The following is a 24,000-nucleotide window of genomic DNA, read 5'->3' as shown; positions in this document are numbered from 1 at the left end:
TTACCATCCTGTGGGAGGCTTCTTTCATGTCCCTGCATGGGAAGCTGGAGCAGACAAATGGGAACTCATCTGACTCCTCAGATTCGAACCACTGACCTTTCGGTCAGCAGTCCTGTAGACACAAGTTTTTAACCCATTGTGCCATCAGGGCCTACTACTCCAGGGGCTGAAAATATAGCAAGGATGTTCCTGGTGCACTTCTTGCAAGCTTGTTTTCTACTGCTCTAGAGATTAGGTCACAAAGGAACAATGGCTTCAAACTATAGGAAAGGGGATTCCACCTAAACTTGAGGAAAACTTCCCGATTGTTAGAGAGAGCTGTTCAGCTGTGGAACTCTCTCTCTCTGCCCTGGAATATGATGAAGGCTTCTTTTTTGGAGGCTTCTAAGCAGAGGCTGGATGGCCATCTGTCAGGGATGCTTTGATTGTGCTTTTCCTGCTTCTTGACAGAATGGGGTTGGACTGGATGGCCCAGGAGGTCTCTTCCAACTCTAGGATTCTATAGGGATGTGATTTCCATTCCTGGTTAGAATCACACTTGGTGAAGACCCAAGAAAAGTGTCTTCTCTATGGCTGCTCCTAAGTTGTGAAATTCCTTTGAAAGGAGCTTAGACTGCCTCATTCCTATCAGTAGGCAAATATATTTTTATTCAGGCTGCTCTTTGTCAATTCAGTGGGTTCACTGTACATTTTAGCTGGGTGGATGATCTTTTTTTTTCCTGATACATTTTTAATTTCTGTTTCTAATCCATTTTGGATCAGTTTTTATCTTTGTTGGCTGATTTGAGTCATACTCTACAAAAAAGTCAGAACATAAATCCAATCAGTAATCACTCCAACAATTTTTTACCTGTACAAACGTAATCTGACAGTAACGCAAGCTATAAAGCAGACAAGGTAATTCTCAAATGTTGATATAATTAAGCAATGTGAAACAACAGCAAATATGGAAAAACATAAATGTAACAAACCACCTGTGCCAGTTACAAAAGTCAGAATGTGTTTAAAAAAATCTTCACTGCCATCTATCTTAAACAAAACCTATTTTCCTGTTGTATAGATCTACACTAAGACTTGCAGAGAGAAACAGATGACATTATAGAACCTATCAGAAAAGCCACAATTGTTAGCATTTCCTTCCTATTAACCAAGAAAAGAAAGCTTTCTGGGCCAAGAGTAACAATCTCAGGAAAGCCAAACAATATCACCCTTCTAGTTGCTCCGTGTCCCTTCGGTGAGATGAGGCGGGGTATAAACAAAGTTATTCTACTCCACCTAATGCTTTGGCACTCTCCATTTTCAAAAAGGAAAACAGAACAACGGGGGAGAAAACTGATTGGTGGGAAAATATGACTGCGACAAAAAAAAAGAAACAATCCAATATATCCTCTGTGAAGCCAATGAAAGATTCTGTAAACACATAGACCAGAATTTGCTACGTTTGGAGGCGTTGTGGCTGTTCTTCCACTGTCTTAAGTGGAAGAAGAGGCAAAGTCCTGGAAACGAGAACTTGGGAAATGTTTGGGGGGTGATGGGAATGGAAAAGTTAAAAGTAAATTTATTTATTTATTTATTTATTTATTTATTATTTACAACATTTCTACCCCACTCTTCTCAACTCCAGAGGGGGGACTCAGAGCAACTAACACTGGCAACAATTTGATGCCACAATATCGCAATGTAACAACAATATAAAACTATAAATACACAACATATTAGTTATACAATCATATAGCCATTTCCATTATTATAACTATCATATGGTCCAATTCAATGTACAAAGTGCCGTTATGCCTGCTAGCCAAAGGCATGGTTTCACAACCACGATTTCAGTTCTTTCAAAAGGAAAGGAGGGAGGACGCCAATCTAATCTCGTTGAGGAGTGAGTTCCACAAGTGGGGAGTCCCCACCGAGAAGGCCCTGTATATACTTATTCGACGGACCTCAAAGAAAACTGGCTGAAAATCTTCCACAGATGGTACATGTCCCCCCCCCAAAAATTAGTTTAATGTACAAAAATAACCAGAGTAACTGCTGGAAATGTAAAATACAAAAAGGAAGTTTTAAACACATGTGGTGGACTTGCCCAGAAGCAACTAATTATTAGAGAAGCATACAAAAAGAGACCCAGAAGATTTTTAAAAGAATGATCTCATACAAGCCGGAATACTTCCTCTTAGGGCTAACGGATAAAGAATTATATTTAAATAGGAACAGGGACATTTTATTTACATACATTACTACAGCTGCCCGAATAACTTTTGCCAAACACTGGAAAGCCGCACAGACCCCAACAATAGAGCAATGGCTTGATAAAATGTCAGAGATAAAAGATATGGAGAAAACGGTCGTAACATTAAATAAAGTGTTGTTCTTTATTTAATGTTACGATTTTAAGAGGTTTTTTAAAATACTGGTAGCCAGATTTTGTTCATTTTCATGGTTTCTACATAGGGACCACCAAATGCAGCAGCATTGCCCAAACATGAATCAGGGAACATGAAAGGCACTGCCAACTGATTCAACTGGAGAAGTCAACCATAGCACAGCACCCGATGAACCAACCTGGACACAGTATATTATTTGAGAACACAGAAATGCTGGACCGCTCTCACAACCACCATGTCAGATTACAAACTATTAAAATCCACAAGAATGTGGACAAACTCAACAGAAAGGAGAAAATCATGAAAATGAACAAAATCTGGCTACCAGTATTTAAAAAAAACTCTAAAATCATAACAGTAAATAAAGAACAACACTCAAAAACGTGAATTCCAGGCCGGAAACTACCAGGGCCAGCTAATCACCTTCCAAAGAAGGATTCCCCCAGGCAATAAGAAGCCAAACCTTGAAACTTGCTAGGACATCAAATCCTAATTGCAACATTCACACCTACCTCCAATAGTCAAAGAGTTCTTTCTCCCACCCTGGATATTCCACAGATATATTAACCCAATTTTCCTAGTTTCCAACAGACCTCACAGCCTTTGAGGATGTCTACCATAGATGTGTAAGAAGCCAGACCTTAAAACTGCTAGCCACTAATGTTGTAAATATTTTAACTGTTTGTAAGTAGCATAATTTGAAGCACATAACACACAGTGGCGCAGTGGGTTAAAGCACTGAGCTGCTGAGCTTGTTGATCGAAAGGTCGCAGGTTTGATTCCGGGGAGCGGCGTGAGCTTCCGCTGTCAGCCCTAGCTTCTGCCAACCTAGCAGTTCAAAAACATGCAAATGTGAGTAGATCAATAGGTGCCGCTCCGGCGGGAAGGTAACAGCGCGCCATGCAGTCATGCCGGCCACATGACCTTGGAGGTGTCTACGGACAACGCCGGCTCTTCGGCTTAGAAATGGAGATGAGCACCACACCCCAGAGTCAGACATGACTGGACTTAATATCAGGGGACTACCTTTACCTAACACACAATACTTGTTCATGTGATATTACACATGAAAAAAACAGACTGAGAACACTATGTGCCTTGAACACTTATGATGGAAGGAAAGCAAAATATCAATGAAAGAACACTGCAAAGAGCAAGCACTACTACGAGTATTCTTTAGGTTTAAGGCATTCTTTCCATCAAAGAGTGAAATTTCTTAGAATGTTATTTATGTAAACACCTCTTGCCACTCACGCAACAGTAATGCAAATTCTCCTTGTCTTTAGGAAAATACCAAGAAAGGGTCTCTTTTTGGATGTTGTAACCTCTTGAATTCCCACTGCTTTCACAACAGGGAATGTTTTTCTGCTCATTCAATGTTCGCAATCACAGCTTTCCTTTTTTCTTCAACTGCTGCTCAAGAAACAGAAGATGGAACTCAGCCCACTAATTAATGGTTCGAAGGACGTAATTCACCAAAAAAGCAGAGTGATGTAATCATCACTCTGAAGTAATGGGATGATGCCAGTATGAAATGACTGCAGTCACCTGGAAGCAGTGGAAATGTTATTCTAATTATTGTTAAACACGGTGGTAATTTCAATGAGTCAAAGCAGCAGAATTTCTCAACAAAAGATTCCCCCCAGGCACTTCCAAGCCATTAAATGCTAATCAAGGTGGTCAGTTGAAACATTCACACCTAGCTCCAGCTATAAAGCTATTGTCCTCCCAACCCTGCTATATGCCTGTGAGACGTGGACTGTGTACAGACGTCACATGCAACTCCTGGAACGATTCCATCAGCGCTGCCTCCGGAAAATCCTGCAAATCTCTTGGGAAGACAAGCAGACAAACGTCAGTATGCTGGAAGAAGCAAAGACCACCAGCATTGAAGCGATGGTCCTCCAACATCAACTCCACTGGGCCGGCCACGTTGTCCGGATGCCTGACCACCGTCTCCCAAAGCAGTTGCTCTACTCTGAACTTAAGAATGGAAAACGGAATGTTGGTGGACAGGAAAAGAGATTTAAAGATGGCCTCAAAGCCAACCTTAAAAACTCTGGCATAGACACTGAGAACTGGGAAGCCCTGGCCCTTGAGCGCTCCAGCTGGAGGTCAGCTGTGACCAGCAGTGCTGCAGAATTCGAGGAGGCACGAATGGAGGGCGAAAGGGAGACGCGTGCCAAGAGGAAGGCGCGTCAAGCCAACCCTGGCCGAGACCGCCTTCCACCTGGAAACCAATGCCCTCACTGCGGAAGAAGATGCAGAGCAAGAATAGGGCTCCACTGCCACATATGGACCCACAAGAATATTGGAAGACAATCATCCTTGGAAAACGAGGGATCGCCTAAGTAAGTAAGTAAGTAAGTAAGACGGATAGCATGACTTCCTTGGATCTAGGCACAAAACTCCTATTGATGCAGGCCAAAATCCCATTGGCTTTTTTTGCCGCCGCATGAGATTGTTGGCTCATGTTCACCTTCCTCCAAGACCTTTAGCACACGTCCTGCTATCAAGCCAGGCATTCCCCATTCTGTCTCTTTGCATTTCCTTTTTTCTGCCTAAGTGGAGTCTCTTGTTAAATTTCACTGTGTTGGTTTTGGCCCATCTCTCCAATCTGTTAAGACTCTTTTGAATTCTGCTCCTGTCTTCTCAATGTGGTTGGAGTGAGATGACCAAAAACATTTGGGAGGCTACATGGTTTCTTAGGTCTGCAAAATTAATCCCACAGTGGAATATGGCAGGAAAAGGGTGGCCAGAAGGGTATAAGTATGGGTTAGTAAACTAGAAAACTGTATTTTGAGGTCACTTTGACTTAATGGCAAACTTATGAATGAAAAGAGAGATCCAGCACAGTGTACTGTTTTAGAGCATTCAACTATAACTCTAGAGCAGTGTTTCTCAACCTGGGGGTCGGGACCCCTGAGGGGGTCGCGAGGGGGTGTCAGAGGGGTCGCCAAAGACCATAAGAAAACACAGTATTTTCTGATGGTCATGGAGATTCCATGTGGGAAGTTTGAGCCAATTCTATGGTTGGTGGAGTTCAGAATGTTCTTTGATGGTAATGAACTATAAATCCCAGCAACTACAACTCCCACATGTCAAGATCTATTTTCCCCGGACTCCACCAGTGTTCACATTTGGGCATATTGAGTATTCATGCCAAGTTTGGTCCAGATCCACCATTGCATGAGTCCACAGTGCTCTCTGGATATAGGTGAACTACAACTCCCAAACTCAAGGTCAATGCCCATCAAACCCTTCCAATGTTTTCCATTGGTCATGGGAGCCAAGTTTGGTTCAAATCCATCGCTGGTGGAGTTCGGAATGCTCTTTGATTATAAGTGAACTATAAATCCTAGCAACTACAACTCCCAAATTACAAAATCAATCCTCGCCCAACCCCACTAGCATTCACATTTGGGTGTATTGGGTATTTGTGCCCAGTTTGGTCCAGTGAATGAAAATGCATCCTGCATATCAGATATTTACATTATGATTTATAACAGTAGTAAAATGACTGTTATGAAGTAGCAATGAAAACAATATTATGGTTGGGGGTCACCACAACATGGGAGACTGTATTAAGAGGTCACGCCATTAGGAAGGTTGAGAACCACTGCTCTAGAGGCCAAGGATTAATTCTCAGCTCAGTCATGGAAATCCACTGGGAGACCCTGAGCAAGTCACACTCTCTCAGCCTCAGGGAAAGACAATGGCAACCCACCTCTAAGCAAATCTTGACACGAAAACCCTCTGGCAGGTTTGACCTAGGATCGCCCTAGACCAGAAACAACTCAAAGGCATCCTAGCATTTACGATGCTACTGGACTCTTGCAAATTCAGGACTCGCTTGTAATGTGATCTTTCTCTTATCCTACTACCTTCTAACCTTGACAAGTATCACTCTTTTCCAGCAAATCATGCCTTCTCATACTAAGTCCAAAGTATAACAGGCTCTGGTTAGTCATCTTGGCTTCTAGGGAGAGTTCAGACTTAATTTGATCTAAGTGCATTTACTGGTCTTTTTGGTGGTCCTAAGTCTCCGCAAAACTCTCATCCACTACATTTCAGATGAGATAATTCTGTTCCCCTCAGATTTCTGAACTGTGCAGCTTTCACAGCCATAATAGAAATCGGAAATATAACTGCACGGCCAATCCTTACAATCCTTACCGTAAAAACCAAGATCTTAGCTAGTTTACAGCGGCCTTTGAGTCCAAACCTTCTTCTGATTTCTTAACTGAGGCCTCAATTCTGATTAATGACTAAGCCAAGGTATCTTCCACTGTCTCAGTGTCTTTGTTATTTATCTACTGTATATAAAAAAATGTAATGTTCATTTGTGGGATTAACAGAACTCAAAAACCACTGGGTGAATTGACACCGAATTTGGAGACAAGATACCAACCAAAGCAATCTATGTCCTTCACGCAAAAAAATCCCAAAAAAATTAACCGGAAAGAACTTAAACCCCCACAAACCTAAATGGTTATACTGAGCATGCGTTAAAAGAACACACGCCCCCGCCCCTCCCTCCTGCACGAGGGGGGAAAAACCAACAGCTGAGAGAGAGGTAGCTTGTGAGAAGGAGGGAAAGGTGGCCCGTATATCCCTCTTGCTACCTCTCTTTTCCCAAAGGAGTGAGAGGGAGGGAGGGAGAGGGGGGGACACCCTCCTTCAGATCCACGCCTTCCTCTTCCTTTCATAGAATCATAGAATCAAAGAGTTGGAAGAGACCTCATGGGCCATCCAGTCCAAACCCCTGCCAAGAAGCAGGAATATTGCATTCAAATCACCCCTGACAAATGGCCATCCAGCCTGTTTAAAAGCTTCCAAAGAAGGAACCTCCACCACACTCCGGGGCAGAGTTCCACTGCTGAACGGTTCTCATAGTCAGGAAGTTCTTCCTCGTGTTCAGATGGAATCTCCTCTCTTGTAGTTTGTCTTCTTGAGGAAAAATACATATAAGACAATGCCTTATTTTCAGGGAAACACGGTACTTGAACTAAAATGCAGTACAGGAAGCCTGACTCAGCCATCCAATAGTGCAGTGCCTTCTGCACAAGTTTCATAGGATACTGCAAAGCTGCCCAAGGCAGTTGCCTCTCACACACTGTTCCCTTTCTGTCTCTTTGTCCTGAAAGAAAACGGCACTCCTTTTACACATATCCTCAAGGTGGCATACCTCTTCTGACAAAGAACAGGCCCTAACTCATTCATAAACTGAAACTCCCATATGATTCAGAATAATTGTGTGTGATGCAAACAACTGTGTATGATGCCTAGTTTATTCAGGTATGAATGATTCACAAAAAACACTCCTTCTACTACTTTTTCTGGTTACTAAATTTATCTCCTACCTTATAGTAAGTTAACGGGTGGGTATATGGTTTCCTTCATCTTCACTTTATCCTCACAAAAATTCAATCAGGTAAAAGAGAGTGATTGTGCATGGACATGAATTGGCTTCCGGTAGTGCCCAGAAGTTGACTCTCTCAGATTTGAGTCCCATATGTGAATGATTACTTCACATTTGTCTACATGTACCCAAACACCCCCCAGTTTTCTGGACAATGTAGCAAAATTCTATGTTGATTCATACCCATTCAATGCCTCTTAATACATACTCATACTATTCATAAACAGGACATAATCACTACTAATATATTTATTTATTATATGAATATACTAAAATATATTCATTTATTATTATTTATTTACTTCATTTGTTGTTGTTGTTTATTCGTTCAGTTGTTTCCGACGTTATGTGACCTCATGAACCAGCCCACGCCAGAGCTCCCTGTCGGCCGTCACCTCCCCCAGCTCCTTCAGAGTCAAGCCAGTCACTCCAAGGATGCCATCCATCCATCCACCTTGCCCTTGGTCAACCCCTCTTCCTTTTTCCTTCCATTTTCCCCAGCATCATTGTCTTCTCTAAGCTTTCCTGTCTCCTCATATGTATTCCTCATGATGTGGCCAAAGTACTTCATCTTTGCCTCTAATATCCTTCCCTTCAATGAGCAGTCGGGCTTTATTTCCTGAAGTATGGACTGGTTGGATCTTCTCGTGGTCCAAGGCACTCTCAGAACTTTCCTCCAGCACCACAGTTCAAAAGCATCTATTTTCCTTCGCTCAGTCTTCCCTAAGGTCCAGCTCTCACATCCATAGGTGACTATGGGGAATATCATTGCTTTAACTATGCGGATCTTGGTTGCCAGTGTGATGTCTCTACCCTTTACTATTTTATCGAGATTGGACATTGCTCTCCTCCCAAGAAGTAAGCGTCGCCTGATTTCCTGGCTGCAGTCTGTATCTGCAGTAATCTTTGCACCTAGAAATACAAAATCTGGCATTGCCTCTATGTTTTCTCCATTTCCCAGATGTCAATAATTCTTGTTGCCATAATCTTGGGTTTTTTTATGTTCAATTGCAACCCAGCTTTTGCGCTTTCTTCTTTCACCTTGATTAGAAGGCTCCTCGGCTCCTCCTCGCTTTTGGCCATCAAAGTGGTGTCATCTGCATATCTAAGGTTGTTAATGTTTCTTCCAGCCATTTTCACCCCAGCCTTGCATTTGTCAAGCCCTGCACATCGCACAATGTGTTCTGCATACAAGTTGAATAGGTTTGGTGAGAGTATACAACCCTGCCGTACGCCTTTCCCAATCTTGAACCATTTACTTCATTTATATACAGCTTTTCTCACCCCTGGAGGGCGGGGGGGACTCAAAATGGTTTCCAGCATATTCACGGCAAAATTCAATGCCTTACCAAACATGAAAACCTAACATAAAACAATAGTAACATAAAGCTATAAATTAAAACATAAAACATAACTACATTTAAACATTAAAACAAGGAATTAAAAACGTATTAATAGAAACATTAAAATTTATCAAATAACAGTTGCACATAATCTGTGTTCGTTTCTTGTCCTGCTTGCTGCCCAAATCCTTGGTTTCACAGTCATGTTTTTGCTTTTTTTCTGAAGCCAAGAGGGAGGGCGCTGATCTAATTTCCCTGAGGAGGGAGTTCCATAGATGAAGGGCCACCACTGAGAAGGCCCTGTCTCTCGTCCCCCATCAGTTGCACCTGCGAAGATGGCAGGACCGAGAGCAGGGCCTCCCTGGATGATCTTAGCCTCCGAGATGGTTCATAGACGAAGATATGTTCAGACTCTGCATTTGTATCTGAACCGCTTGTTTCACTAATGACACAGGTATCACAGAACTGTCTTTAAAAATAAATTTACACTGATTACGGGTTTTTGAATGACAATTTCCCAATTTTCCCAATCAGCTTGGACAGCGGTGTTGTTAGCTGGAGAATTCTGAGAGCCCTAATTTAAAAAATATATATTCAAAACTTTCCTTTTTAACACATTCAAAATGGCTGTCCAGCAGTTGCAAACGAAATGGGGGGAAATCAAAGCGACCCCAAACTGGAGAAACTGAAGATATTCACTTTGAAAATAGAACATCTCTGGGATTTGGTAAAAATATGAAACTGAACAATGGTATCCTATCTTACACCCCAGATGAAGGTATTCTGGAGAAATTCCTGTAACAAGGAAATGATAGCAAACATGAACTGAAATGAAGGCTTGTTTCCACCTCCTCCCATAACTTGATGAACAGCTTATGGGACAGTGAGTAGGAAGAAGAAAAAGCTAGTTTAATCCATAGGAGCTAACCATGCTGTAAGAATCTGGGCACAGGAGATCAAGGGGGATGGCACTTCCTTACACAGGAAACACAGGGGAAAGTCATGTGAAGGGAGTGCTTGCCAGATGATTATTTTGTCTGAAAACGGAAGATTATTTTAAACATCCAGAACAGAAATGTTGATTTCCTTGCACATCCACAATATCATTAACAAGCACATATTCAGTATGCTCCAGTATTTTTAGAAACTTCACATTAAATTTGCTCTGAGTGTGCAGAAGGTCATCCTTACTCCAAAGTAATAATGGCGATTTCTGATACTATACATCAGAAAAGGGCCTGAGGTTGTTAAGAATTGTGCGAGTTGAAGTCCAAAACACCTGGAGGGCCCAAGTTTGCCCATGCCTGCAATACACTATATTAAGCATATCCTCAAATGCCATCTGCACATAATATGTGAGGGACAGAGATGTAGTCACGAAAGTTAGAAAAAGTTAATTCTTGGTGTTCAATAGTACTAGTGTTTGCCTGTTACAGCAAAAGTAAACATGAGCAAAAGTAACACAGAGTTTTGTGGTACTTTCAACATTTATAATTTCAGTTTTCACAGGTCAGAGCCCACTTCAAAAACTAGAAATAATAAATGTATTAGCATTTCCAATTATCAGAAGTTTCCACGTTATTTTAAGTACCTATACATTATTGTTCCAAACCATCTGGAATCCAGGAGGACAAACGATAAGAAAACAGTTACTTTTACAAAGAAATAAGTTGATACTAAATCCAATATGCTAGGGACTATATAGCAAATCCAACATCCCCAAAACAGTACAAGCCAGGGTGCCTAAAAGGGATGGACATAATTCACAATAATTCACAACATAGGTTTGAAACCTATAAACAACTACATTTACTAACTCAATTACTTCCTGGGCAGTGTTTCTCAGCCTTCCTAATGCTGCAACCCCTTAATACAGTCCCTCATGTTGTGCTTTTTTATTTTGTCATGTCAGGAGTGACTTGAGAAACTACAAGTCTCTTCTGGTGTGAGAGAATTGGCCGTCTGCAAGGACGTTGCCCAGGGGATGCCCAGATAATTTTGATGTTTTTATCATCCTTGTGGGAGGCTTCTCTTATGTCCCCACACGAGGAGCTGGAGCTGATAGAGGGAGCTCATCCGCCTCTCCCCGAATTCAAACCTGTGACCTGTCGGTCTTCAGTCCTGCCGGCACAGGGGTTTAACCCACTGCACCACCGGGGGCTCCTGTCAATCCGTACAACCAAAAGCCAATCCTAAGGCCTCCTTGAACCCGTTGTTCTGTGACCAGTCCCCCCCCCCCATGATGTGCTGACCCCCAACCATAAAATTATTTTCTTGCTTCTTCAGACAAGACAGAGGTACTCCTGGTTAATCGCAAGGCCGAACAGGGTATAGGGTTACAGCCTGTGTTGGACGGGGTCGCACTCCCCCTGAAGACGCAGGTTCGCAGTTTGGGTGTGATCCTGGACTCATCGCTGAGCCTGGAACCCCAGGTTTCGGCGGTGACCAGGGAGCATTCGCACAGTTAAAACTCGTGCGCCAACTGCGCCCGTACCTTGGGAAGTCTGACTTGGCCACGGTAGTCCACGCTCTGGTTACATCCCGTTTAGACTACTGCAACGCTCTCTACGTGGGGTTGCCTTTGAAGACGGCTCGGAAGCTCCAATTAGTCCAACGGTCGGCAGCCATGTTACTAACGGGAGCGGAGCGCAGGGAGCATACAACTCCTCTGCTGCACCAGCTCCACTGGCTGCCGATTTGCTACCGTGCTCAATTCAAAGTGCTGGCGTTGGCCTTTAAAGCCCTAAACGGTTCTGGCCCAACCTACCTATCCGAACGTATCTCGGCCTATCAGCCCACCAGGACCCTAAGATCTTCTGGGGAGGCCCTGCTCTCTATCCTGCCTGCTTCACAGGTGCAGCTGGCGGGGACGAGAGACAGGGCCTTTTCTGTGGTGGCCCCTCGACTATGGAACGCCCTTCGCTGATGGTGTTCCGAAGAAGATTAAAAACCTGGATGTTCGGACAGGCATTTGGTTAATTCGGTGCAATGAATGTGATGATTAAAGGATTGGTAATATGGACGACGAAAATGGATCACGATTTTAGTCAGGAGATGCATTGGATTGTTATTGATGTACCAATATTGTGTATTATGTTTTTATGGTTTTAAATTGTATACTGTTGACTATTGTATTTGGTATTTTGTTGTAAACCGCGTTGAGTCGCCAGCTAGGCTGAGAAACAGAGGTATACAAGTATAGTAAATAAATAAATAAATTCATAATTGTAATTTTGCTACTGTTATGAATCATAATGTAAATATCTGATATGCAGGATGTATTTTCATTCACTGGACCAAATTTGGCACAAATACCCAAAATGCCCAAATTTGAACACTGGTGGGGTTGGAGGTGATTGATTTTGTCATTTGGGAGTTGCAGTTGCTGGGATTTATAGTTCACCTACAATCAAAGAGCATTTGGAAGCCTACCGACGACAGAATTGGGACAAATTTCCCACACAGAACCTCAATGGCTTGAAGGTACTCGCTGACGCAAGCCTCCCTCCAGCCTTGCACGCTCTCTTTCACACGCACATGCACAACACACTGCCATGTGCCAAGCACACCTGCTCTTCCCTCCCCACTCAGAGGCTCAGAATCAGCCCCCCCCCCCGCCCCCCAGGTGAGGCGCCGGTTAATCACAGCTGAGGATGGCTTCTGGTGAGAGGATTCACCGGTCTGTTTCCAAAAAGGAAGAGAAGGACAGGCAGAGAGATTTTCAGCCTTCTCTGCCAAAGGGGTTCCTAAGACCACTGGAAATATATGTTTTCTGATGATATTTGGCAACCCTCTCTGAAATCCCCCTTGCGACCCCCCCCCCGGGGGTCCCAACCCCCAGGTTGAGAAATGCTGTCCTAGGATAAAGTCATATACTTGTAAAATATGTCTGCTGAATCAAGCCTAGGACATATCTTAGCAAGGAGGAGAAAAGCCCGCAGCAGACACACAGAAAGAAAGACTTATGGCAAAGACTGCCCCACGTGGGGAACAACCTACTCAAACCACTTGTGCCCAAGAACATTAAAGATGGTTCCCACCGTGGTCTCAAACAATGGGACGAGGTGTTTACAATGTTGGACTAAGATTTGGAGATTTGAGTCATACTCCTCAATGAACCATGAAACTCACTGTATGACTCTTTCAACCTGATCTACCTTGCAAGCTTGCCATGAACATGAGTTGGGGAGGAAAACAGCTGGGCGATGCCATCCTACGCCCTTTTAAAAAAGAGTGGGATAATAATAGAATAGTAAAATGTTTCTCTGGAAGACTGGTGGTATGTTACACATAACTCTGCTAGACATTAGTGCTTCTGGAGGGAGGTGACACCGAGGCCCCCTTCCTCGAGTTCTATATGTATCTTTGGATTCTTCCCTGCCACATCAAAGATCTAAACATGCATGGGAGCCGCAACAAAAACTTCATTGCCATATTTGCCCAAACCCCATAAACGTTTGGGGTAATCTTTCTGGAGACTGTTGACTGGGGACATCACATTTCAATGTATTTTCCTCTCCACTCCATCTCCACTACCTTTGTATTTCATTCCCAATTATTTTGCAACCCCAGAAAAGCAGTGAACGCAGACTTCTTCTCCTAACAATCTTCTCCTAACCTCAGTCCTACTTGCGCTGAGGAGGAATAGCCAACTGGCAACTCTTACTTGGCATAAACTATTTAATTCCAGCTAAATGGACAAAGTGTTGCTCTGTGTTTTCTGCTCAACTCTTTTAAGCCAACGACTCCTACAACTGACCATTTGGTAAGCAGCAGCATGGAGCGAGATCAAAAGGAATAGCTCCTAGCAATAGAACACTGAAAACTGTCCCACGGGGAGCGTAGTCATGCCATCAAGAGTCAAAAACCTCCAAACTCAGCCAGTTTCTTTTCTCCAAAGGATCAGGAAAACAATCCTGCTCAACACCTCTGCATATGCAGAAGCCCCTTAGCGCAGGTTAACACAATCCTGGCATTCTTTTGTGACATGCACGCTTGTTTGGCTTCACCTGCCACTTTCGCCTCGCCTTCAGCAGCAATCAGACCCTCCATTACTCACCTGAGGGAGCTGGATCTACCGGTCTTGAGTAGCGCGTCTGCCCCATTATGTGAGTCTTCAAGGGAGGCTCAGGGAAAGAAAACAGAAAAAGGAGCGCCTATTCCGGAAACAGACATAAGTCTGAGAAGCGGCAAATGAATTCCTCTGCGTAAAAAAAGTTCTCTGTTCTCCAGACAAAAACGGAGCGAGCTCAGGAAACTGGACAGGGGTGTTGGTCAAAATCCCCTTCCTCTCCACATACCACTTCTATTTCCTGTACCCCTGGCCTGGGCACTTGATGTGATCCTCAGAAGCAAGCTCCCATGCCAGCTCTCTCCGAGGAGGAGGAATGCCTGTCATTCCACAGTGAGTACTCTGTTTAGGGCTGGACCTCAAGAAGGAGGAGTCCTGGAGCCACAGAAGCAAACGCATCAACACCCTCTTGCTTTTTAAAAGCAGGAAAGCTGGAAGTGTAGGAAATGAGGGAGGGAAGGAGAGAGAGAGAGAGAGAGAGAGAGAGAGAGAGAAGCAGCAGGGCTTGGAAAGCTTCCAAAGCAGAAGAAACTTATAAAAAAACTGCTTCTGATTGCCATCCCTTTGACTTTTTTTTGGGGGGGGGGGGATAATCAGACCTTGGGGAAAGGGTAAATCCCTTGAAATGCTACTCTATCCTATAGGGAAAGAGCCAGCACGACTGATCCTCTGTATCCACATCTTCAATCACCCATAACGTGAAAATACTGTATTTACTCAATTCTAATGCTCCCTTTTTTTGACTAATTACCTTCCCAAAATTAGGGTGGATAATAGATGTGTGTAATATGGTAATTACTTTTGGGGGATTTTGAAAACTGAGGTGCGCATTTGATTCCATGGCGCATTAGACTCAAGTAAATATGGGCATTTCAAAAAGCAATTTGGATTTGCCATTTTATATCATTCATTTTACTATGTTCTGTTACATAATAGGACCTCAGTATCCATAGATTTTGGTATCCACAAGGGGTTTTGTAACCAAAACCTAGTGGTGACCAAGAAACCACTGTAAAAATATATATTTCCAAAGTGCTTCAAACTATGACATTTTCCTAAGACCCATGAATATCCTTCCGATATTACCAAAACATAAATTAAAAATGTGTCAGTTAATAGCACATAGGAGAAATGCTGAGACTTGTCATTGGTGCAATCAGCAAATAAAGACTTCTATCAGCACAACACAAAAAAGTTTATGTAATTGTATCACAAACATTGAGTTACATTGTTCATGTGGCTATACTGACAGGGGGATTCTGGGAGTGCATTCCCAAAAGGAACTTTCCCAAGTTCTGATTCTGGAATATGTGTCATCTGATGCTTTATAGACACATTTACCACGTGTTTCCACATACATTTGTATAGTAAATGTTTTCTAACCTGCCTTTTAGGGCACAATAATCCTTTCAAAGGAAAAATAATCAAGTGACCAGGTGAAACTGAAAAAGTGGGCTACCCTACACACAAAAAGAAGCCCCAAACAGGCAGCAACACTCCCGTCCAGGCCACGGGTCCACCAGCCGATTACACTGTTCAACGGAGAAAACGTTTCGGGCCTGAAAATAGTTGTTCTTTTATGATTTTGGGGTGCTGAAAACGAAAATGACATTTAAAATGTATATTGGCTCTAGTTTTTATGATATAAGCAATCACGTATGGTTGAAAAAATGCATGTTGCGACTTACACTATGGAAGATTCTAGAATACTCTAGAAAGTTTGATGACGCAGTATTAGTGCCGTGTGCAAAAGCCAGAAAGCCCTATATAAGGCCAGACTTTTGAACGGTGAGGGTCAGTCAGTTGAAGACTGAGACAGTATCGTTAAACATCGTTTTACATTGTTCTTTTTACTGTAGTTATGCCTCGCACGTGTGTAAATAAAGCACTATGTAAAAAAGATATCAAGGCAAATGGACTCCGTCAATGCTGTCAGACTACTGCTGGAGCATTGTAAGAGACAATCCTTTCCTTGAATACAAAAGAAAAGTCAAGAGAAGCAAACAGGATATAAACTAAAGTCACGATTAAAGCGACATTTAAACTTTCAGACTTATCAACTGCATTAGGCCTACTAATATAGTTTCTTGCTGCACAAACATAAACAATAGACTAATTAAATAAATATTTCTCATGTATAAACTATTGGCAATATAATTTGACTAAAATTTAGTAAATATTCACGGTTTATATACATGCAGTAAGGTTAGGTGCATTATCATAATATTAACGAATTACCTATTGTGGAGAAAATTGAAATAGCTGTTGCATAAAAACCAGAGCCAATTAACACATTTAATTATTATATTTGAATTCAGCATGTTAAATTTATTAAGAAACAGCACATTTCGTTTCCGTAACTGAGAAAAACTGAAAATTTGTAGAACAGTGTTATCATTCAGAGTCAGCCGAATCCCTGTGGCTCAGACACATCAGGGGAGCAGCGCCCAAAGGAAGTGCTCGGCATCTCCCTTTGCCTGCAGTCCACTTCCTAGGAGAAGGGCAGATGCACCTGAATGCTGGGCCCAGCACAGAAAGCAAGAACTGTCAGGTTCCTCCAGGGAAGCAAATGGAAGAGCTACAACTCTCTCCTCAGATCCCAGCTGTGTTTGTGAGCAGAAGCAGTGAGGAACCACTTGTCCTCAGCCCCTGGTCCGAAGACATGTTGTCTGAACCCGCTTACAGAAAATGCTCCAGCAAATGGCACAAAGTGGGCCACCAGGACAACCACATTTGGGACTCAAGTGCCAGTTCAACAGCAGCTTAAAGATCTGCTTTCCTAGAAGCCATAATATCCAAGCAGAAACAGGGGCATGGGGATTGCTCGTTTTCCAAATATATTTCTGTTCAAGGATTTTTTTAAAGCCCCAAACAAACATAAGAAGTATGTGTGAATGGTTCAAGGAGAAAACTGCCCTGCCAGGTGATCAAGATGCACTAGGAAAGACAGAGGAAATCAATGAAATATTGAGCCGTCTCCCAATGCTGCAAAAGTAGAGGACTAGCATCTAAAAATAGGTTTGCTCCTTAAAGGTGATGAAGTTCCAATTCGGAATAGGCACATTTATTTCAGGAAGAGGACCAAGGTTGAATATGGTCAATAAAAATCAGTAGCAAATCAACCACTTTCTATGTAAGGAAGGTCAGTTTTCAAATGCCCTTAACAAACCTGAATAAGACTCGGTGACTTTATGGAGATTACCAAGTAAGAAGATATAATTTCAAAACTAAGCAACAAGTGTATAGGGTGGCCTGTTATACTGTAATAGTGAGGTGGGAACAATAACTATTTTCATTAATAGGTACTATAAAAATCAATGAGATAAGAAAGACGTAACTACCATATTTACTCAGGTAGTATGCGCCATACATAATCACATCTCTTTTTTCCCTCCTGTCAGGAGCAACTTGAGAAACTGCAAGTCGCTTCTGTTCTGTGAGAATTGGCCATCTGCAAGGACGTTGCCCAGGGAATGCCCTGATGTTTGATGTTACCATCTTGTGGGAGGCTTCTCTCATGTCCCCGCATGGGGAGCTGGAGCTGACAGAGGAAGCTCAACCCGCTCTCCACTGTTGGTCATCAGTCCTGCTGGCACAAGGGTTTAACCCATTGTGCCATCTCATTTATGAAGGTGCACATCACACAAAAAATATTGGTGTTAAATGTAATGCACCCAACGGTACAGCCATGGTCACATCAGGGAGGCAGGCAGCTGGGAACCATACAAGGCTGGAGAAGGGGAATGGCTTCCTTGTCCTGTTGGCTGTCCCACGGCCCGCCTCCATTATACAACCTTGCCTGTACCAACGGATTTAGACTTACTGCACCCTCTAACATCTGCAGGGGTGGAGGACCCATTAAGATGGTCCGCCCCAGGAGGCTTATGGATCCGGATGGATTCCTGACAGCTCTTGGAGAGTTTCCCGCCACCTCGGTAGGTGATCCTGTTGATGCCCTGGTCACTCTCTGGAATGGGGAGATGACTAGGACAATAGACACGATTGCTCCAGAATGTCCCCTCTCAAGTAGCCAAGCTAAACTAGCTCCTTGGTTCAACAAAGAGCTGGCAGAGATGAAGTGAAGGAGGAGGAGACTAGAGGGCGTGTGGTGTTTGGATCCAAGTGAGTCACGGCTTGATGCCCTCCTAAGGGCATATGCCGCGGCAATAAAGGCCGCAAAGAAATCTTTCTTTGCGGCCAATATTGCATCCTCAAGGAACTGTCCGGCGGAGCTATTCTGAGTAGTCAAAGGACTTTTAAATCCCATAGTTCAGGATGGGAGCCCTGACAATTTGGCAGCCTGCTGTGAAGCATTTGCTCGGTTCTTTGCAGACAAAGTTGCTTTGATCCGTTCTGGTCTGGACACTATGTTCACGGCAGTCTCTAAGGATGTATCACGAGCAACTGTTTGTCCGATTTTGATGGATTCAATTCAATTGATGAAACCCAAGGATGTGGACAATATACTTGGAGAGATGAGGCCAACCACATGCATCCTAGACACCTGCTCATCCTGGCTTTTAAAGGAAGCCAGAGGGGGATTGGCCGAGTGGGTGAAGGTGGTGGTTAATGTTTCCCTTCAGGAAGGCAATATTCCAGCGAGCTTAAAACAAGCTATAATAAAACCGCTGTTGAGAAAACCATCACTGGACCCCACTCAATTCGACAACTATTGGCCAGTTTCCAATCTCCCCTTCTTGGGCAAAGTCCTGGAATGTGTAGTTGCTTCACAACTCCAGGGATTCTTGGAAGACACAGATTAGCTGGATCCGGCGCAGTCTGGCTTTAGACTGGGACATGGAACCAGGACAGTCTTGGTTGCCTTTGTTGATGATCTATGCCAGGAGCTAGACAGGGGGAGTGTGTCCCTGTTGGTTCTGCTGGACCTCTCAGCAGCCTTCGATACCGTCGACCACAGTATCCTTCTGGGACGCCTCTCGGGAATGGGCCTTGGAGGTACTGTTTTACAGTGGCTCCGGTCCTTTCTACAAGGTCGTACCCAGAAGGTGTTACTGGAGGACACCAGTTCTACCTCACAACCATTGTCTTGTGGGGTCCCTCAGGGCTCAATACTGTCTCCCATGTTGAGATCAGATTATGTTTTTATCTAGGAGATGAAAATGTTTGGTTTTACTAACTTGTTATGGTCTTATATGATATGACAATGTTTTTAAATGTTTTAAATGTTTTTATGATGTTGTTGGGCATTGAATTGCTGCCTTGTGAACCGCCTCGAATCGCCTGTGGGTTGAGAGGGGCAGTATATAAATATAGCAAATAAATAAATAAATGGGTCTGCTGTCAGGTAAGAGGCAGCAGAATGGCCGACAGCAAAAGGGAAGCCATGCCCCTTTGCTAGTCTCACGCAGTTCCCAACTGGTCTCATTCCCAAGGCTTTCAAATCCTCCTCCTCGGTTTGAAGGCCTTGTGAATGAGGCCATCAAATTTAATGTGTGCCTTAATTTTGGTGTTGTAATTCAGCCCAAAAAGGTGAGCATTCGACTCAAGGAGATATGGAATTATCCGGTGCCTGAGGGAAAGAATGAGCTGCACTTTCAATTCATCCAAGCAAAATTACTTCATTGTAAATGAAACTTCCTTTGAGCCAAGGAAAAGGTTTGTGGTATTCTGCACAGGGCTGTTCTGTAACACTGATCCATAGGCAGGACTAAATGCAAACTAAATGTGGACCTCCTACAGCTGAATTGGCGCATGTACACTCCAGTATACATGTGTCAATTCAACTTATGAGGTCCAGATTTAGTCTACATTTAATCCTGCCTATGGATCGGTGTTACAGAGCAGCCTTGTGTACTCCAAGGTACATGCGCCAACTGGCACCCCAGGCAGCTCCAGCTTCTATAGTGTGAATGAATACTACATGAAAATGGCACTGATGTATCTATTAACATTCTCTCATGTAGACTGTGCCAAATGGACTCCTTTCGCCACTATTGCCACATGTAATCTAAGGTGACTTCATAGTACATGAATCAACCACAGCAGGATTCATGCAAAGAATGTGGGTAGGATGGGAGCTGAGAATCAAATGCAAACCAAGTTTAAGTGTCAATACGAACGATAATGGAGCAAGACCTTTACAACATTATGGACTTTGGGGAATCCACAGATTAGATAAAGAAAGATCCAAAATGGAAAGAATTTTTTTAATCGGAGAGATGAATGCCATCGTGCTAGAATTATAAACATTCCTAGAGGGAGCTCAAGGCAGGGAGAGGTAAAAGCAATAAGCATTCTTAACACATTCTTAAATAGTTTTGCTCTGTTTCACCGAGTGCACTTTCCCTCCACTCCCTTGGAAGAGTCCACTTTTTAACCCAGTTACTGATTTCTCCCCTAGTTTGCATATTTTGGATATTTTTTACAAATATGGATACATGCACCTGAGAAGTGCAGAGAAACCTACTCAATCCAGATGCCCACCTCTAGACCCTGGAAGTGTTTTTTACCATGGTGGATGAAAACTCATCACAAAAGATGAAGATCCTTAACATGAGCTCAAACTGAACTGCAAGATGAATGGTAATTTTGTTTTTAATTCCTACCTCCCCTGCTCTCAATTTAACCATCTGAACTTCATTTTGACCTTCCTGTTAGTGGCGCAATGGGTTAAACCCTTATGCCGGCTGAGCTGCTGACCTGAAGACATGAAGGTTGGCAGTTCGAATCCAGGGAGCAGGGCAAGCTTCTGTCTATCAGACCCAGCTTCCCATGTGGGGACATGAGTGAAGCATCCCACAGGATGGTAATATATCCAGGCATCCCCTGGGCAACGCCCTTGCAGACAGCCAATTATGTCACACCAGAAGCGACTTGTGGTATGTTCTCATTGCTTCTGACACAATTAAGAAACAACCTTCCTGTTTGTCATTACCTCCTTTCCTGGTGTTGTGGGGGACCATGAACATAGGCCAAGGGAGAGGGTTTCCAGGGAAATGGGGCTGTGAAGGGGAGGGCCAAAGTGAGGGATATGAGGTGAGAGGGAAAGCAACTGTCAGATGGAATTTTGTTTGTAACCGTACTGTATGCTTTGAGAAATAAAGCCCTTCCAGTCTGTCTGTGAGGTAATTTCTTCTCTAGAAAACTGCAGTTCAGGACATTTTCCCAAACACTGCCACCCTCCAGGAGTTTTATTTTTTAATACACATACTCTAAATGGAACACAAAATATAAACTGCAATACAGTGTCTAGCAGGAAACCCTGGGAGGATACCCATGAACCTGCCGATAGCAGCAAGATTATTTAAACAAACTACACCATATCATAAATTAGAAAGGACAAAGTTGCTTTTCCAGAACCTAAGCATCTGTCAGACAGGTGTGAACAAATCACAGATAGCTATTGCTATCTAATTTAAACCAAGGAGTAACACTAAAGCACTACAAAGCAGTACAAGTCTATGCATAAATTTTTAAATGAAACAGAATCAAGCCTTTTTAAGTAAAAGGCTACAAAACTGAATTAATGGTTTGGACTACAAAGCCAAACATATCAACAGAATTAATGGTTTTAAAATCACATAAAAGAAAGGAAAGAGCTTTAAAAGAGAGGAAAACAAAGAGTGATCTGGGACCATAAGGTGACTGAAAAGTGTTAATATGAATCCCATCCTACATTTTCACTTAATATCCAATTCATTCACATTGTGACCGCTGTGATTCAGAGTTTGGTGATTTTTATGGGTCCCTATGTGAAGCTGAATAAAAGCCTGTTTGTTAGTTTCTGTGGAATAACAAACATCTATTCTAGTTTTTAACTGGACTGAAGTCACTTATTAAAATGGACCAAGTTCATCATTCACAAACACAGCTGCTGATCATGTTGGGAAGACTTTAAGCAAAGTCAGTGGTTGGATATAACTTTCCATAGAAATGCTAGTTAAACCTGTTCATGGCTAAAATGAGAATTTTGAGTCAGAAATGCTTTTTAAATTTTAAAGCTTCCTAGATTTCCACATAAGTTTGCTCGTTATTCCAGATAATGATGCTTCTTCCTAAGCTTCCCTAGCATGAATCTCAATATAATTGCAAGTTTGACCTTGCATGAATATACGTTTTGAAACAATTTATGAATATACATTTGCCAAAAGACAGGAGCAGCTCAAAAGAAACTCTTCCAGTTTAGCAGCCTTGCTAGTTCAAGTTCCTGCAAGCCCAACAAAATATCTGCCCAGAATTATGTACATGACTAAACTGTGCCATCTCAGGGCTGATCTTGCTACCTTACTGGTGTTATGAGTCACTTCCCCATGCCAGTACTGCAAGTTCACTGCAAGAGACATGCAGTAGTGCTGCAAGTGCTTAGACAGTGGGTGTTATCTACTGCCACTGCAAACAGTGATGGAAAGTCAACTTCCCAAACCATAATAGGGATTAGGTTCTTGTAGGTTTTTTCGGGCTATAGGGCCATGTTCTAGAGGCATTTCTCCTGACGTTTCGCCTGCATCTATGGCAAGCATCCTCAGAGGTAGTGAGGTCTGTTGGAAATAGGAAAATGGGTTTATATATCTGTGGAATGACTGGGGTGGGGCAAAGAGCTCTCTGCTGAAGCTAGGTGTGAATGTTTCAGCTGACCACCTTCATTAGCATTTGAAGGCTTGGCTGAGCCTGGGAAAATGTTCTGTTGAGAGGTGTTAAGATGTGCCTGGTTGTTTCCTCTCTGCTGTTTTGCTGTAGTAATTTTAGAGTTTTTTAATACTGGTAGCCAGATTTTGTTCATTTTTTGTTCAGATTTTGTTCATTGTTCAAAAAGAATCTGCGAACCCCACCTCCTCCAAGATGAACTGAACCACCTCAACTGGGCTCTCCAGGCTAATGGATACTCCACCTCAGACATCAGAAGAACTGCAAGACCAAGAACAAGCCACAAGAGTAAAGATGAAGATCCACCCAGAGGAAATGTGTTCCTGCCATACATCAAGGGAACCACTGACCGCATAGGGAAACTGATGAGGAAACATAACATACAAACAATCTACAAACCCACCAAGAAAATCCAACAAATGCTACGTTCAGCAAAGGACAAGAGGGATCCTCTCACCTCTGCAGGAGTCTACCGTATACCATGCAGCTGTGGACAAGTCTACATAGGGACCACCAAACGCAGCGCCCAGACACGCATCAAGGAACATGAAAGGCACTGCAGACTACTTCAACCAGAGAAGTCAGCCATAGCAGAGCACCTGATGAACCAGCCTGGACACAGCGTATTATTTGAGAACACAGAAATGCTGGACCACACCAACAACCACCATGTCAGACTACACAGAGAAGCCATTGAAATCCACAAGCATGTGGACAATTTCAACAGAAAGGAGGAGACCATGAAAATGAACAAAATCTGGCTACCAGTATTAAAAAATTCTAAAATTACTACAGCAAAACAGCAGAGAGGAAACAACCAGGCACATCTTAACACCTCTCAACAGAACATTTTCCCAGGCTCAGCCAAGTCTTCAAATGCTAATGAAGGCGGTCAGCTGAAACATTCACACCTAGCTTCAGCAGAGAGCTCTTTGCCCCACCCCAGTCATTCCACAGATATATAAACCCATTTTCCTATTTCCAACAGACCTCACTACCTCTGAGGATGCTTGCCATAGATGCAGGCGAAACGTCAGGAGAAATGCCTCTAGAACATGGCCCTATAGCCCGAAAAAACCTACAAGAACCTAGTGATTCCAGCCATGAAAGCCTTCGACAATACATAATAGGGATTCTTTAATTAACCAACATCTCGAAGATGGAGCTGCTCAC

The 24,000-nt window shown here is 43.0% G+C and overlaps 1 protein-coding gene across 3 annotated transcripts in view; it reads right to left on the bottom strand.

Moving 5' to 3' along the window:
• PHACTR4 (phosphatase and actin regulator 4) overlaps nt 1-24,000 on the bottom strand; it is a 123,171-nt gene that overhangs the window by 48,460 nt on the left and 50,711 nt on the right. For 2 of the 3 annotated variants that reach the window (XM_060784281.2, XM_067460560.1), the window contains exon 1: nt 14,212-14,588. The exons of the other annotated variant lie outside the window; for it this stretch is intronic. In XM_060784281.2, coding sequence (XP_060640264.2) covers nt 14,212-14,257 — 46 coding nt within the window. In that variant the 5' untranslated portion in view covers nt 14,258-14,588. Of the gene's footprint in view, nt 1-14,211; nt 14,589-24,000 lie in introns of those variants that run through there. 3 annotated transcript variants of the gene reach the window in all.

This window comes from Anolis sagrei, chromosome X, assembly GCF_037176765.1.
Source record: "Anolis sagrei isolate rAnoSag1 chromosome X, rAnoSag1.mat, whole genome shotgun sequence".
In the NCBI taxonomy this organism is placed as follows: Eukaryota; Metazoa; Chordata; class Lepidosauria; order Squamata; family Dactyloidae; genus Anolis; species Anolis sagrei.
Note: the sequence above shows the minus strand (reverse complement) of the source record. Positions and strands in the feature narration are given on the sequence as shown.